Below are 17,717 nucleotides of genomic sequence, written 5' to 3' on the forward strand. Positions count from 1 at the left end.
ACATCCTTTCCTGCATTTAGACAATTTAGACATTTTAAATACTTCGCCCTTTCTCTTGGTGCACACTCAACATTGGCAAAGAAAGTCAACAATGGTGGTTATCACATTATTTAAAATGAAACATTCTCTTATTGGTTGAACTTCCAACTTGAGAACTTGAGTATTCAAATACAATCACTGTGCATTTTTAATCAATTTTTGTTTTTGTTGGGTACAGTATACTTCATTGATGATACATGACAAGGTAGGGCTTCCCATGTCCCTCCCCTTCTTCAGGGGATCTGGGATGAGACCGTAGAGGTTGGGAGAGTCTCAGTGTGTTGCCGAATGAATTGGAGCAAGGACTTCCCAGCAGCTGAGGGCCTTTCTCTTCCTCTTTCTCTCACTGGGGCTGCCTGTTACTCCTTGGAGGCCATGTGGACCCAGTTGCTATAGCCAAATTCATTGTCATACCAGGAAATGAGCTTGACAAAATGGCCATTGAAGGCAATGCCAGACACAGTATCAAAGGTGGGAGGGTGGACATCACTATTAAAGTCACAGGAGACAACCTGGTCTTCAGTGTAGATTAGAATACTCTTGAGGGGGTCCTCCAATGCCCACTTCATCACCTTCTTGATTTCATCATATTTGGCAGCTTTTTCCAGGTGGCAGGAGACTGACATGTTGGAGATGGAGACACAGAAGGCTGTGCCAGTGAGCTTCCCATTCAGCTCAGGGATGATTTTGCCTACAGCCTTGGTGGTGCCAGTAGAAGCAGGGATGATGCTTCTAGCAGGGATGGGCAGCCCCTTGGTCATCACACCACAGCTCCCCAGAGGGGGGCCATCCATGGTCTTCTGGGTGGCAACGATCACATGGACTGTGGTCATGATTCCCCTCCACGATGCTGAAGTTGTCATGAATGACCTTGGCCAGAGGAGCCAAGCAGTTGGTGGTACAAGAGGTATTTCCAACAATCTTGAGGGAGTTGTCATATTTCTCATGGTTCACACGCATCACAAACAGGGGGGCATCAACAAAAGGGGCAGAGATGATGACCCCTGTGGCCCCACCCTTCAAGTGAGCCCCAGCTTTCTCCATAGTGAAGACCCCAGTGGACTCCATAACATACTCAGCGTCAGCATCACCTCATTTTGGGATTTTGCTCCTAGGAGATGTAGAAGGGCTTTCTATATATGACAAGTTTCCTGTTCTCAACCTTGACTGTGCTGTTGAATTTGCTGTGGGTAGAATCATACTAGAACATGTAGACCATGTCACTGCGGTCAATGAAGGGTCATTGATGGTGACAATATCTACTTTGCCAAAGTTAAAAGCAGCCCTGATGACCAGGTGCCCAATATGGTCAAATCCATTTACTCTGACCTTCACCGTCGTGTCTCCAGGACATGGCTGGCACTGCACCAGAAAATGTCCAATGGGGAGGAGCAGAAAGCCAAACCATCTTTTTTTTTTTTTTAATTTGTTTTTTATCGGTGTTCAATTTGCCAACATATAGAATAACACCCAGTGCTCATCATCAAGTTCCCCCCTCAGTGCCCAGTCACCCCCACCCCCCACCTACCTCCCTTTCTACCACCCCTTGTTCCCCAAACCATCTTTAAAACCACTTCTTCCCTCGGATTATCAGGCCACTAAATAGCCTCCTGAGGGACCATCCCCGAGTCTTCCATCAGGAGCTCTGGGAGAGGTGCTCAGACCTCCAGGCCTGAGGCAGCTCTGAACTTTGGGCACAACTAGGGAGTGAGAGAAGGGGAGCCCGCCCTCATGCCATCTGGATTCCTCTGTGACACAGTCTCCAGCCGAAGCTCCCCGACTGCCCGCATACCTCACACTCAGCCAATTTGTGAGTGCAGGCTTACAAGCAATGAGCACTAAATCAAGGCGGTTTTCCTGAATCAGGAAAATGATGAGCACATTCTGAACCTTGACAGGCTTTTCTCCATTTCTGGAGATCTATTAAAAATAGATCTGGAGATGATTCTTTGCAGCTGAATTCCACAGGCACGATATTCCCTTTCCACAGTAGAGACGTAAGGAAAACAGCTGACTGGAAAGGCCTTTTCTTGATGTCATTAATTGTCCTCCAGGCCCAATGTCAGGATCTCAACTACTAAGTGACAGGCGCCAGTGTTTGGGCAGGGCCAGCCCTGGGCAACAGCACAGAAGGCCCCTTCCATTCTCTTCCCCGTTCATTCTCTCAGCGTCCCCACTCAACTTACCCTCTGGTCTTTCCCAGTGCAAGGCACAGTGGAGTGTAGCCCCTGGGTTGAGTGAAAACAAGGATTGCTGAGCCCTGCCCCTGGAGAGGGATTCAGAAGCCTGCGGTCAGGACTGGGAATCTGTATTCTTAACTATTCTCTTGGTGATTCTGAAGAGCAGCCCAGTTTAAGAAACACTGGCCTAGTGCAACCAGCAAGGCCTTTGGAATCAGACAACGCTGGGTTCAAATCTAACTTTTGCCGCTGTGGTCAGGGACCATGACTAAGCTTCTCTGAATCTCGATTTGCCCATCTGTAAAATATGAAACTTGAGTAAAATAATGTATTTTAGATGAAAATTGTCTCAGATTGAAAATTTCTATTCTTCTTCTTCCCAAGTATAAAAATCAGACTTTCCCCAAACAGCTCATTAAGCGAGAGGGAGAATCAAGGATAAGAATCACATTGCTAAAAAGAATAGGATGGGGGCACCTGGGTGGCTCAGTTAGTTAAGAGTCTGACTCTTGATTTCGGCTCGGGTCACGATCTCAGGGTTGTGAAATTGAACCCTGTGTCAGGCTCTGTGCTCAGTTTGGAGTCTGCTTATCCTCTTCCTCCTCCAGCTTGCTCTCTCCTTCTCTCTTGAATAAATAAAAAAAAAATCTTTTCTCAAAATAAAAAGAATAGGACCCTACCTGCCTCCCACCCTATCGTCCACCTCCACCCTATCTTATCTGGGAGATCAAAAGGCAGAGGCTGTGACTTCAAGGCTCTCAAGCAGCTAACAGATGCCTGATACTGGGACCCTATGTGAACTCGGAAAATCTTGGGTGGAAGCCCTGGCTGGACGGGCAGGCAGCAGGGTTCTGACATCTGGCAGTGCTTGTTGGTGGGACAAGGTTCACCGACTCCAAGTGTCCCAGGAGCATTGGTGAGTGTTGGTGGCCAGCTGCTACTCTGCTAGAGAGGTTGATTGATTATATATATTTCTTCTTGCCGTGATCATAGTATGGTTGGTCCTTGTTCACTGACTCAACGAGAGAGGATGGTCTTTGGAGTTTGATGACTTGGTTTCAGATCTTGCCTTCACCATATGGTTAGTCCAGATAAGCTAAAATCTCAGTGGATTAAACAGTGAAGATATGTGCATCCAAGTCAAAGTCCAGGGCAGGTGGCAAAGGGCAGGGTGAAGGGTGATCTGCTCCATGGAGTCATTCAGGGACCAAGTTCTTTCCATCTTAATCATGTGGCTTTGTGGTGCCCTGGGTTGTCCAGATAGTGATGGGAAAGCAGATGAAGGGCCTTCTGCAAGATTTTGATGGGCCAGGCCTGGAAATGGCAAAAATAATCTCTGTCTCTATTTCATTGGCCAGAACTCAGTCACATGGCCAGTCTATAACAATAGGAATGCTGGGAAATGTAGGTGAACACCTGCCTAGAAAGAAAAGAATATGGATACTAATGAGCAGTAGAAGGTTCTGTCAAGAGCTCTGGACCTGGAAAAAAGAACCAGAAGAAAATGACTCCCAGGACAACACCAGACATTTTTGTTAATATAGGAAAAAAAAACTCTGATGAAACTTAGTAGACTCTAAGAAATATTTTGGAAAAAACTTCCCTTCTCTTGAAATCTTTAAGAAAAGGCCAGCTACTGCCTTTTGAGGTTAGTCAGAACATCTCAGTTTAGGATTCGAAGAATGGGCTGTTGCTTCTGGGGCCATCTTCTTCTCTGTTCTTTCTCAGAGTGGTCCTTTCCTCTCTCCTCCGGGAAATGAGATGCCTAAGGCTTCATCCCTGGATTGACCTCAGGAGCTATCCTCTGAGATGTTCTTTATATGAAATCCAGACTTCCTAACTCTCCCTGGCCAGGTTCCAGAACATTCTGTTTACTTGACCAGCCATATCCAATGAGGAACAAGTAGAAGGTCAATATGGGAAATGCAAAGGGGGAGAAGAGAATAGTGTAGTGTTGTCATGGGAAGTGGGGTATAAATAAAACGCACATTTCCAAAAATGCCATAATGTCCTGGATGCTCTGCTCTCCAAGATGGACACAGTAGGGTGGTTTTGGCAGGGCATGGAGCTGAACCAGAGCTTAGTGCCAAGAGAGGAGAAAGGGGGAAGGCTTGGTGGCCAGATGCTTTCTCTTCCTCTGGCTTTTGCTGGGTCACTTAGAAATGACACAGAAACCCAGACCGTGTTCCTTCCTCTGAATGACTTCCAGCTATGTCCCTCCCCAACCCCCAACTGGAGGCCACTTTATTTTTAAATTTCTCTTGGGAAGTAGATTCCAAAATTTCTGTGAGTCTTCCCGTCAGGGAAGCCTCTGATTTCCAGTAAACTCAGGGTCGCATAATTTTCTATATTCATTTGCATTCTGTTTGCATAAAATTAGCATGCTTTGGAGTTAGGGACTCTGAGTCAAAGAAACCCAGAGCATTAATACAATCTTCAGCTTTTGTGCCCCACTGAGAGAAGCAAGAGTGACAACCCTGACTTCTGGCAAGAGGTCCTGTCATCCACTTGACCTGCAGATCCTCATGCTGGGCTCCCTGAGAACTCCGTCGGTGGGGTTGGGGGGGCACTCAAATTTTCTGGACACTGAAGCTTCATTCTTAATGTGGTGGAGCCTGAGAGAGGGACTTTGAGTCATCATGACTCAGATGTGAGGGGTTAGATGGGACAGGAGCTAGTGAGGAGGGGTCCTCAGATCTAAGGAAAGGTCAGAAGGGAGCGGCGAAGTTGGGGGTAGCGATGGAAGGAATGGAGATTTAGGGAGACTGAGAGAGACCACTGGGAGAAAAGGAGAGAGGAGAAATGTAAGAGGGAGCGAGACTGGGTGGGTAAACACTGTGTGGCTAGTTAGAAGGGAGAGTGGACAGTTGTTATCCAGGAGTGTTGTTTTTTTTTAAGATATTATTTATTCATTCATGAGAGACGCAGAAAGTGAGGCAGAGACACAGGCAGAGGGAGAAGCAGGCTCCCTGCGGAGAGCCTAACGTGGGACTCGATCCCGGGATCACAACCTGAGCCGAAGGCAGATGCTCAACCACTGAGCCACCCAGGCGACCCTTGCTATCTAGGAAGTTAATGGTCAAAGTCAGCGAGTATGTGGCCCTGCAGATTCCCTGAGGGTCATTTCTTTCCTCTCTGTTAGACGAGGCCTTCTTGTTGGGCCCAGAAAGGTGGGTCTGCTCAGGGTCTGCCCAGGGATGGTCTGAGGTGTCACAGCATGAAAGCGCCAATGACAGATTTTATAGTGGTTCTGGGTAAGACAGATGTCAGCAGGTTGGAACTAGAAGACACAAACCACTTTGCCCACGTATGCAGCTCCTTCCTCCAGTGGCCGAGACACCCTGGGCCTGAATGAAAGGTGCTTCTGTCGCAGAGGAGTGGAGGGAAATGGAGGGACCCTCAGGGCCAGGGCCAGGGGGGTAGCTGACATGGTGGCCGGTGCTCTAAGCCACGGAGTTCACTGACTGACCCCTGGCCGTGGGCTGGCCGCTCACCACGGTGCGGAGTCAGATACCTTCTGAGGCCATGGCCTCCAGAGTCAGCGCATTAGGGGGGCAGGAGGGCAGAGACCCTTGGGATTTAATCCTGGCGCCACCCCTGCCGGCCTTGGGCAGGTGATTTGAACTCGTCCATGCCTCATAGCTCCTTCATCTGTAAAATGGGAATAGTTATGCTGACTTTGTAGAGCCGAACACAATAGCCCCTGTAGAGTTTTTAGAACTGTGGCTGCCAAGAGAGGAAGCCCTCAGCAGATACTACTGTCATTATACGTGGCAGCCCCAACCAAATAAGATGCAGGGAAGAGACTGCAGCCCACATGGGGTGGGCTCCCAGTTCCTGGCCCTGTGCCCGGGGTGGCAGCTGCTCGTAGGCTTTGAGCTCCAGCTGATGCAGCCACAGCAGCAGGCCGCGTGGATGAGGGCCAGGCGCCGGCTCTGGCCAACCACAAGCTGGGAAATGACACTGGCAGTGATGCGGTTTCCCTTTTCGCCTCTCTCTCCAGGAGGGGCAAAGGAATGAGAATTGCTCATGAAGGAAGAGAAATTGCTCCTTTATTTGTCAGGAAGGTGCACACGAGCTGGAGAAAGAGACCCCAGCAAGAAGAAAGGCATGAGACCTTGCGTGACTTGTTTGTACCGTACCACTGGCAGTCAGGGGCCTTGGGGAGGGTCTGCTGGTCTGGCCTCTGTGGGCAAGGCAGGGCTGAGCATCATTAGCGGTGTCTCTCCTCATCCTGGGCCTCCTGTCAGTCAGCTAGGCTAAGGGCTGCAGGAAGGACGGGATGGAAGGCCATAGGGAAGGATGGAATCCTCTAGACATACTGTGCCTGGATGCAAGAATGATTGGTGGACCCTTTCTTGTCAACACAGACACAGCCTGCCTCCAGGACTCTCACGCTTGGCAGCCGGTGACTTCCCTGACAGCACACCTATGTCACACTCTCCGCTTATCCCCATTTGCACAGCTGCTATCCTGTGGCCGAAGCGCCAAGCTGGTGGATTACAAGGAGTTCTGAGAGTCTTCTTAACAGGCTTTTCCATGTTCTTACTATCGAGATCCCAGAGCAACAGGCCAACCCCCTGTGTTTTCTTCTCCCTTGGAATCCAGCCTGATGCTATGGGATGTCTGGTAGCCCCACTTGGGATCTGCCCTCTGGGCCCTCACCTCCCCCCGAGTGGAGTTGACCTAACAACATTTCTGTCTCTCGGGCCTGGCCAGAGAGTTGTGTCTTCTTGCCTTATGTCATGTCAGATTTATCCTTAGCCTGCCTTTCATCATCATCAGCTTAAGTTAAAGTCACTACCCCTGGATCCCAGAAAAGCCCCACACCGGTTGTTAGTTGCTACTCAAGTTTAGAGGATTCTTGAATTTCCGCATCAGAAAGGAACAACCGTGTCCAGGTGCAGTCAGTTGGCTTTCAGGGTGACTGGTTGTGCTAATCCTGACATGCTATAACCACAAGACCCCCATCCATCTCTGAAGGCTGGGACCTGGGCCAGGCCTGGGCCAGGCCTCTCTGGCAACAGAGGCCTGCCAGCATTAGTTTCGCTCCTTGACTTAGAGGCCAAAAGGACATTGTAATGGTGAGGCAATGCATGTGAAACAGAAACAAATGGCTTTAGTTCCAGGAAGTCAGAAATGGAAGGAAAAGTTGTTGATTTTGGTTGAGACCCACTGTGAGCTAGGTTTTGTGCTGCGCTAGCGAGAACTCTGCTGCTTACTTGAAGGAGGACCCTGGGAAAGCCCCTTTCCTTGCTAGGCTTTAACTTCCTCATATGTAAAGCACATCTGGGATTAGTCAAGATCCTTCTGGGCCTGTCATACTGTGGTTCTAGGTGTCCCAATACTCTATTCCCTGGGGGTCAAAGAACTTGAAGATATGTGGGGAGGGATGGGGAAAAGTGGAGGAAGAAATGTCCAGTGGGAATCCTTGTGTGTTTAGTGACCTGAAAGGGGAGGGAAAGAAGGGAGTAAGAAAATAAAGTAAAAAGAGGGAAGAACACAGGAGAGGGATTTAAGGAGAGGAAAAGTATGAAAGATGGAGGTGGCCACAATTACTTCAGGGCTCCTCAGGTACATCCTGGCCAGGCTGACTTTGTGAGCGTGGGGGTGTTGAGGGGCCCATTGCAGTTCCCGTGGAAGGCCACAATACTATTACTACTCCCATGCCCTTATACAACGTGGTCTTGTCATTTCCCTACTAAGAAGCAGAGCTTAATTTTTCTCCCTTTAAATCTGGGCTGCCCCTATGACTCACTTATAACCAATAGAGTGTGGTAGCAGTTACGCTGGGTGCCTTCTGAGGTTCAGTCAGAAGCAGCTTCCACTAGGTTTAGGTTGAGATATTTGCTCTGAGGGAAGCCAGTCTGACTCCCCGTAACCATCATGCGGAAGGCCACATGGAGGCGTCCCACCTTATGGCCATTTCCCTCAAGGTACTAGACGTATGAATGAAGATCTCTTTGACTCTCTGGACTGGACCAGACTACTGATCCACCTCATTCAATAACCAAGAGGAACAGAAGAAACTGCTCCCAGTCGAGCCCTGCCCAAATTCCTGATGTGGAAGAATCTATGAGATAATCATTTTTTAGGTCACAGAGTTTTGGGGTAGTTTGTTATAAAGCAAAAGGATGGCAGGAGAGGCTTATAAAAAGATAAGCTTCCTTAAAATGAGAAACCGTTAAAAAATGTATGAACAAGACTTTTAAGATCGCAGAGATGTGTGAGATTTCAAAACTAATTTGGAAGGCAACTTCTAACTTTGCCCATTCGGGACACTATAACAAAATTACCATTTTCTATAGGTCACCATATTATGTTTTAAAAAAGTATATTTTTATGAGAAAGGGAGAAAAGGCACTTCATCCACCAGATTGGTTAGAAGGAAAGAGATGAGCAACATCAAATATTGGCAAGGATGTGGGACAAGCAGAGCTCTCATGCATTCCTGGTGGGAGTGTGTAATGGCACAGTCACTGAGGGATATCATCTAAAACTGAACATATGCATATATTCAATTCCAATTCTAAGTATATGCCTGACAGAAATTTGTGTATATTTTTACCAAAAGATCTGCACATGGATGTTCATAGCAGCACTATTCTTATTAGCCAAAAAACTGGAAATAACCCAAACGCCCACCAACAGCTGAATGAATAAATAAATTGTGGTATGTTTATGTCATGAAACACTATATAGCAGCGAGAATGAATGAATTATTGTCAGAAAAATCACAGACAAATGTCACGAATATTATGTGGAGGGAAAGAAATCAGAGTCAATACAATGTGATTCCACTTACCGAAAGTGGAAAAATAAGCAAAATTAATCTATGACGTCAGAAGTTAGGATAATGGTTACCCTGGGTGGCAGAGAACATGAGGGGGGGCTTTTCCAATGTTCTGATACATCACTGGTGCTAGCTATGTGGGGGTTTTCTGTATGTATGTTATATTTCACACTAAAATGTTAAAAACAGGAGCTTCCTGACATGCTCTCAAAGCACAGGATGGGTCTTAAAAAAAACTAATTTAGCTTTTTAAAAAGCGTATGAAAAACTTTCTAATTTCTCTTTCCTTAAACCAATGTGAATTGCATTATGGCAAGGTGCTGGGGCTATGACAACGTCCAGGGGAGAAAGAAACAGGGGTGACATGGTCAGCAGCAACTGACCAGTAACAGGCCAGCCCTCCTAGGAAGGTGCTTCTCAGTGGCACTTTGCTGCCAGCTGTATTGTGTGCACACATGGGCATATCTAGAAAGATCTTTCCCAATCTTTTGCAGCTCGTGGCACATGTAGAAAATAGCAACATTGGGACAGCATCCTGGGGTGTCAGATGGGGCTCCCGGAAGGCAAAGCAGACTGGCTGGGTCCTCAAGGAGCCCCCAGGATAAGTGGTATCACTACTTCAGCACACTTATGGGAAACACCCACTTAGTGTGGGAAGACATGAACCTCCATAGCACATGTTAAGTTCTCTTGCTCTTCTGCTCCAGGAAAATCCAACTCTACATACCCCTCACCTCTGGATTAAAGGTCCCATTTGCAGTAATGAAGATCATGGGGTTCAGGGATTTGTGCACCATCCCCAGTCTCTCCTCTATGCCATGGTGTCATCTCCCCTTCCAGACTCATTTCCCATCACCTCCCTCTGTCCCCCACCTTATCCCCTAAACACATGACATCGTGGGTACACTGTACTAGTCTGTCATCTAGAAATATCTCCCAACACCCCCAAACTCCCAAGTCCTTTTCTTTATCCATCATCTCCCTGCTCGTATCTTCCCTACTCCATGATGTCTCTTTCTGTACACTGCCCAAGGCCACCACCACACTTTGATTTGTGTTACTGGTGTGTGTGTGTGTGTGTGTGTGTGTGTACATGAATGTCTTCCTATCTTGCCCATAGTAGGTGCTCAACAATTGTTCCTCGAATGACTTCTAGGCTGCAGAGGGACCCAGACGTTAACTCCCCCTACCCCTATTCTTGATGGTCACACATTGTCCCCTTGAGTTGGAAGCCCCAACCTTCCAGGACACTGGTCTGTGGCCTCTCCACAGTCTTGGAGCCAAGCAGCCTGGATGGGATACTTTACTCAGGCCCCTCCCTCACCAGCTCACACTTCTGGGATTGGCATTAGGCTAATTGTGGTGTGACAAAGGGAAGGGGTGACTGCCACTCAGCCTCAGTCCTGGCTCCCATCCTTCAAGCGATAGCCTGCAGTACCAGGATGTGGCCACAAGGGGCTCTATCGGGCGAGTCATCTGCGCAGCGAAGGAGGGTTCCGGGGGAAAGGAGCCGCTCAGGGAGTCTCTCCTCTCCTCTCCTCTCCTCTCCTCTCCTCTCCTCTCCTCTCCTCTCCTCTCCTCTCCTCTCCTCTCCAGTTCCCTTTGGCTGCCTTATCCTGATGTTTTACTCCGTAGCCACCTAGAAGCTGTTTTATATCTTAACACACTCATCCCTGCTTTCCCATGAGCCTCTCTACTTGCCCTCCCTTTACTGACCACCAGTCCCCCAAGGGGGCAGGACACTTCTCCTTTGGTCAGTTCCACCTCCTTTAGATGAGTGCTGAACCTACAAATGAGCTCGCTGTCTTTCAAGATGTGGGATGGAAAACTGTCCTGTTCCATCTTTTCAGCATCTCCTGACTCTGCCCCCTTCTGTTTCCCCACTGCCACTCAGGATCAGGTTTCCTCATGTCTGGCCAGGATTAATGCCATGGCTTGCTGGGGGATCCCCTGTCTCCAGCTGCCCACCCTGGAGCCAGAGAGAACTTATTCCCATCAGGCGCTGGCTTTCGATGGCTCCCCAAGTCCAGGACATTCACGCAGGGCCCCAGGTACCCGAAGATCCAGCTGCCTGATTCTGTGGCCTCATGGCCCTCCTCTCCCCTTGCGCTCCAACCAGCAATACTGAAATACCTGTAATTGCCCAACACATCGTGCTATTTCAAGTCTTTGTACTTTGCACACATTCTTTTCTGTTACCTGCACCTCCTCCACCCTTTACCCTTGGCTCCCATACTTCCTCCACCGGCAGAGCCCTGTTCATCCTTAAAACTGCCAATTCCTCTGTGAGCCCTTCCCTGACCCAAGATTCCTTCCCATGCCCCGGAACCCCTCCTCTGAACAGATCCCGTGCCCTGAACAGGCGTATCTCCTTGTATCTGTCCCTCAGAGCTGTGATAATTACCCAAGCCCTTCCAGTTTTTTTTTTTCCATCCACCCTGTAGCTCCCCGTGGGACACGGAGCTGGCACTCAGTAGGTGATACGTGAAAGGAGTCGCCCCATCCTTCCCTGCACCATCACCTCCACCTTGGCCAAGTCCCTTAAATGCTCTGAACTCCCATTTGCTGATCGGCAAAGTGGAGACCTGTGAGAATCAGAAGGGGCCACATACATTAAAGAACTTTAACCGGCTAAGTGCTATTAAACAGCGAAATGCTATGCAGATGTCTTTATTTCCAGACTAGTGTTTACCTGCACTTGCCTGTGTGGAAGTCAGAAGATCAAAGGAATGTGATGTGATCTTTTTCTAACTTCCCCACCTTGAGTCCAGGGAAAAGCTGGTTAAGAGTAAACCATTAATTTTGTCTCCCTGCAGCTCCTAGTCTTCTCTGAAACTCTGGGTTAATGATTCTGAACTTGTTTTCCTCCAAGGGCCAATCCGTATTATCGTATCTAATCTTTGGCTTTGGCATGTTCTATTCTTTAAGAATAACTTGACTCACTCCAATAGTTCTCCATCCTGGGGTTGCAAACTTTGTTTTGCCAGAGGAAGTCATGGATGTATATGGGTCTCTGTCTTCCTTCCTCACCAGTGCCCTATCCCATGGCCACCATTCCCTTTACCAATAGAAGCCACACACTGAAGGTCCAAGCAACACGGATGCTGTGACTTCATGTGAGGTTTAAGGATTTGTTTTCTGAACCCCAGAAACTTTTTTACGTGGTTTTTCCATACCAAAGTTTAATTAGTGTCTGTGGGAGGATTGTAGGGAGATTCCAGACTGGCCCCTGGAATCCCAGGCAGGAGGTCTGTTTATGTCTGTAGTGCAGGTCACACAGAGGCTAGGGATAGAAGACTCCGAGCCAGATGCTGCTTAAGGGTGGTCTGGACACTCTCGAGATAAGGCCAGCTGAGGGCTGTGAGCTCACTGAATTCAAAAACCAGCTCACGGCGGTTCACTGTCAGGAGTTTCCCAGCTCCCATCCCTCCTTGCCTTTAATCCAGTACATTTGATGCAGAGTTTTGGAACATAGGGGTGGGAATGCTTTGCATAAAGAAGCGGAGCACTGTTCTGCAAAGGTTCTACTGTGTGGGGCCGAGAACAAGTTAACTTTTCTGAGCCTCAGTGTTTGTATCTGTAAAATAGAGATATTAAACAAAGGAGTTAAATTCCATTTATTGTAGGTATAGATCCATTTATTGTAGGTAGGTATAGATCCATTTATTGTAGGTATAGATGATTAAGAACCCAGAACCCAATTTAAAGGAAAAGGCATTGGTTAAGGTGTGTCCAAAGCAGTAACTTCATCATAACTTCCACAGCAAGTCTAGGACCATTCTGCCGTAATGTGAAAGCACTGTGACACACATCTCCTGTGTGTACCTTGTGACCCTGTCTTGCCTTTCCACCCTGGAGAAAACCATTGTCCCGAGTTTTGTGTTTACTATTCCTTTGTCTTTGTCACAGTTATTTGACAAAGTCATTTAAAGTGTTCTGTAACATAACATTATACATGTCAATATACATTGACATAGAGATTGACTATAGAATATTATAGAACAGTTCAAATAACTTTGTCAATGTATAGTCAATCTCTCTATTCACATTCTATTCTATTATCAATTGTGCTGATGGTAATTTGGACCACTTGCAGCGTTTTGAAACATTCTATAAGCGTCTTAAAACCGGCGTCTCTCCAAGGTCTATATACCAAGGAAAGAACTTGCTAAGTCTGTTTGAGAATCCTCCCTGTTTTGATTGCCAAGAAATGCTGCTGTACCCCTTTTCAATGCAAGAAATGCTGCTCTACCCCTCTTCCCTCCCTTGACTAACCTGCTCTTACTTGGTCTGTGGATTGGTCTGTGGACCTCCCAGACCTGTGTTTATAAAAACAGAGAAATGGTGGAGGTAGAGCTTTCCAGGCCATAGATTGACTCTCAACCGTGGCCCTGAGGACCAAGCCACCCAGGCCTTGGGGGCAAGATGAAGCACCCCTTTGGCTCTGAGCATGGGTGTGAGGTGGGGGCTGCCCTCGACTAGACCCTGGGGGGGGGTCTCGGGTGGCAGCCGGGCTGACCTCACACAGACAGAGCCCACTGTGAGGTCACCACCTGGACTGCAGGACTCAGAGATTCAGACAGAACGCAGCATGCCATTCTCAGATCCTATGTTTTTGTTTTTGTTTTTTTTTTAATTTTTTTTTTTTTTTTTTTTAATTTCAACTGCAGGGAGGAAAGCTGGAATGGGGTCTCCGGGGTGGGGTATTCCCCTGAGCCCCGCTGCCCTGTGCAGCTGCCCAAAGCTCCGGGTCCTACGAATGCGCTCCCGAGGTCACCGCCTCCAGGATGTCCTGCGTCCCGCTCCCCGCGCACGCCCGGCCCTGGCCGCTCTCCGCCGCCTCCAGGATGGCCTCCATGCCGCCCCGGTCCGCGGTCTCGGCCAGCACGTCCACGGCCCTGCGGCGCGCGGAGGCCGCGGTGCGCGTGGCGAGGTTGGCCCTGACGGTCCTCAGGAACAAGCCGATCCTGCTGAGCCTCTTGGGGGCGGAGCCCGAGCTGCCGGTGGACACGCTGCGCCCCGACCGGTGCGAGGTCCGGGACTCCTTGGCCGCGGGCGCGGGGCCTCCCGTGTGCTGCGCGCGCCGGGCGCCCCCGGGGCTGCGGCGGCCGCGCTCCCTGTCCTCGCGCGCGGCCCTGGGGCCGGCGGGGGCGCGGCCGGAGGCCTTCCGGGGGGCCTTGTCCCCCGGGGCCTTGTGGCGGCCGTCGGCGGCCCTGCGGCGGCGCGACCCGCGGCGGGCCCGCTCCTTCTCCCGGCGCTCCCTCCGCTCCCGGCGGCCCCGGCCGCCCCTGCCCGCCGGCTCCGCCGCGCCGCCCGCCCTGCGCGCCTGGGGGAGCGGGGCCGCCGCGTCCTGCGCCTCTCCCGCCGCCTGCGCCGCGGCTCCCGCGCCGGCGAACGCCAGGGCCTCGCTGGGCTCCGGGGAGAGGCTGATGGACGAGTCCGAAGGAGACCGCGGGGGCTCGGCCGCGCCTGCCACGGCCGCTGCGGCGCTCCTGGGGCCCGCGCTGGCGGCGCCCGCGACGGCGAGGCTGGGTTTGCTCCCCGCTCCGGGCCCCGCGAGCTGCTCGGGGGCGCCCCCAGGCTTGCTGACGGCCACGCCCAGTGCACCTGCCGCCGTGCCCGCCGCGACCGCCGCCGCGAACCCCGCCGCCGTCCCCGCCGCACCTGCCGCCGCACCTGCCGCCGCACCTGCCGCCGACCCCAGGCCGAGCTCTGCAGCGTGCGTGCTCCGGGAGGGCTTGTGGGCGTCCCGAGGGGGCCCCTCCCCGCCTGCAAAAGCGGCAGAGGTGGCCCCGGCCACCTCGGAGACCACGTGGAGGCTCCGGATGCTGACCTGGTCCTGATCCCCTTTTCCTTGGAAATCGGCCCCTGCCGGGCCCCTCCCGTCCTCTTCCTCAAACACGGGCATGCACAGCATGTCCCCCGCCGGGATGGCGTAGGTGCTGCTGTTACTGTCCACCGGCGGCCGCAGGAGGTAGATGAGCTTTTCCCAGTGGGCGAACAGGTCTTCCCGCCCGTCCAGAGGCGGGCTCAGCTGCAGGTAGCACGAGCGGCCCGTGGCGAACTTGAGGCGCAGCTGCTGCTTCTCCCGGTCGTGAATGGAGATCCTCACGAACTTCAGGGGAAGGAGCCTGGTGAGCTCCAAGGCCTTGGCACCCTTGCGGCCCTTGCCCTTGGCGGCCAGGCCGCGCCCGCCGAGCTCCTCGCAGCCCGCGGCCGGCCGGGCCAGCAGCATGACGTCCGGGAGCGGCAGGATCGGGCTGGTGGACGCGATGCCCACCGTCACCATCCTCACCCGGTTGTGCACGTCGATGACTTCTCCCCTCTTGGTGATCTGGATAAAGTCGCTTTCAAAAATAGGCGCATACTTGAATATGTCGTATTCTCCCTTGTGCAGTTGTCGCTGCAGCTTCCCCATGGTGGTGTTGAACATGCCCGCTGCCGAGCCGCTCTGGGCCGTGTGGTAGGGGAGCAGGGACTCGGTGTTCATGACTACCTGGTGTGACAAGCAGTGATGGCAAGGGCCGGGGGTCCCTGGATCTTCTGTTCCTCAGCCTCCTCCGCACAGGCTGCAGCAGCGCCCCTGTGGCCCAGGGGTGGCCCTCCGGCAGGTGTCTCCACCCCACCCCACCCCACAGGCCCTCCCTTGGCCTCAGGGCCTCCCAGAGGGATGGCAGGGGTCGGGGTGGGGGCTCTGAAGACTGCAGAGGGGATGCTGTAGGGTGCCTGGACCTCAGACTGAATCTCTGCAAGGGTGTAGAGATGGATGGTGGGCTTTTCCACCTCACCTCTGCCCCGGATTTTTTGTCTTCCTGAGAGACTGCAGTGACCACTCTCTTGGCCTAAACCCCAGCGCAGCCATATTTATCCTCTGCTGCCCTTTGTGACCTGTCACTGTCACATACCCCTTTGTTCCCATCCCCCAGACACCCCCTGAGGGCAGGGCCACCATCGTCCCCACAAATGCCCCACTACCCCCACAGAGGACAGGTCTACCCTGCCAGGGACTCAGGTGGGTATCAAAATAAAAACGTCTTCAAATGGAAACATATTGTGTGGGGATTTTTTTTTTCCTACCTCAAATTCAAAAGGTTCAGCAACTGGACAAAATCTGTAGGAATGTAAGATGATGTGCTACATTTGAACCATGGTTTCATTTTATCCACAAACCTAGACTTGGCAGCCTTGGCCCTTTGCCTGCCCTTTCATAAAATCACAGTAAACACAGTAAACACAGTAAACACAGCCATTGAGAACGACATTTAAAACTGCATCGCTGGGTGGCCCCGGGGGGCTCAGCAGTTGAGCGCCTGCCTTCGGCCCAGGGCGTGATCCTGGAGGCCCGGGATCGAGTCCCGCGTCGGTCTCCCGGCACGGAGCCTGCTTCTCCCTCTGCCTGTGTCTCTGCCTCTCCCTCTCTGTGTCTCTCATGAAAAAAAAAATAAAATCTTAAAAAAATAAAACTGCATCACTTCAGTACCACGCTATGTTCTTCACACATGACCAACACAGACCATGAGAATCCATTGGGTTTGGTACTGTTGTTACCGCCCCGTTTCACAGGTGAAGACGTGGAGGTGGTATCATTGGCCTGACTTCACAGAACAAACAGCCCGGGTGCTGAACTTCGTTATTCTCTCTCAAGACCCTCAGTTTTCTTCCCTTCTTCCCTAGTGAAATGAAGTAGGGGGCTGAGATGTCATCTTCAATTCCAAGAGCCTGGAAAACAGCTTCCTGCAGCAACTTCCCTACCATGCGGAAGTGGTTTGGAAGCAATAACACCTATGGGGAGTGTGTACCATTAGACCTCCTGCTTATTGCCACTCCCACAGAGCTAGCCACAGAATGTGTGATTTCTAAATTGCTACTGGAAGCCCTGAGAAGGGGGTGCCTGGGTGGCTCAGTAGGTTAAACGCCTGCCTTCAGCTCAGATGTCTGCCTTCAGCTCAGGTCATATCTTGGGAGTCCCATGTCAGACTCCCTGCTCAGTGGGGGGAGGGAGGGGTGTCTGCTGCTTCCTCTGCCCCCCCACTTGTGCTCTCTCAAATTAATGTTTTTATTTTTTAAAGATTTCATTTTTATTTATTAGAGAGAAAGAGAGGCAGAGACACAGGTAGAGGGAGAAGCAGGCTCCACGCAGGGAGCCCGACATGGGACTCGATCCCGGGACTCCAGGATCGCTCCCTGGGCCAAAGGCGAAGCTAAACCGCTAAGCCACCGGGGCTGCCCTGTTTGTTTTTAAAAAGAAAGTTCTGAGAAAGATACCTGCTCCCAACTCCTATCTCCCAGTTTGATGTTACGCCTGACATCCTACATTAGAGATTTATTCCTTGAAAGGCTATCTTTCTGTTAAAATACACATACCTGGTCATCAACACGTGAATGGATAAGGAAAATGTGGTCCGTCCGTACAGTAGGATGTTTTTCAGCTGTGAAAAGGAAATGAGGTTAGTGGTACCTGCTACAACATCGATGGATCCTGAGAACATGATGCTAAGTGAAAGAAGCCAAACACAAAAGGCCACATACCATATGATTCCAAGTATATGAAATATGCAGAGGAGGCAAATCCAAAGACAGATTAGTGGTTGCCTGGGGCTGGAGGGAGGGGACAGTAGGGAGTGATGCTTAATAGATACAGGATTTGCTTTGTGGGGGATGAAGATTCTGGAGCTATATAGTGGGGATGGTCACAGCATTGTGAA

At 50.9% G+C, this 17,717-nt stretch overlaps 1 protein-coding gene and 1 pseudogene across 1 annotated transcript; both read right to left on the reverse strand.

Moving 5' to 3' along the window:
* Positions 1 to 398: 398 nt before the first annotated feature.
* Positions 399 to 9,809, reverse strand: LOC112921699 (glyceraldehyde-3-phosphate dehydrogenase-like; annotated as a pseudogene).
* A 2,831-nt stretch (positions 9,810 to 12,640) lies between these two features.
* Positions 12,641 to 16,037, reverse strand: GARIN4 (golgi associated RAB2 interactor family member 4). Its single transcript, XM_072733310.1, has one exon. It carries the CDS (start codon positions 15,500 to 15,502, stop codon positions 13,766 to 13,768), a length of 1,737 nt encoding a protein of 578 aa, XP_072589411.1. The 5' UTR covers positions 15,503 to 16,037; the 3' UTR covers positions 12,641 to 13,765.
* Positions 16,038 to 17,717: the final 1,680 nt, after the last annotated feature.

Source organism: Vulpes vulpes, chromosome 13 (assembly GCF_048418805.1).
Source record: "Vulpes vulpes isolate BD-2025 chromosome 13, VulVul3, whole genome shotgun sequence".
NCBI classification, from domain to species: domain Eukaryota; kingdom Metazoa; phylum Chordata; class Mammalia; order Carnivora; family Canidae; genus Vulpes; species Vulpes vulpes.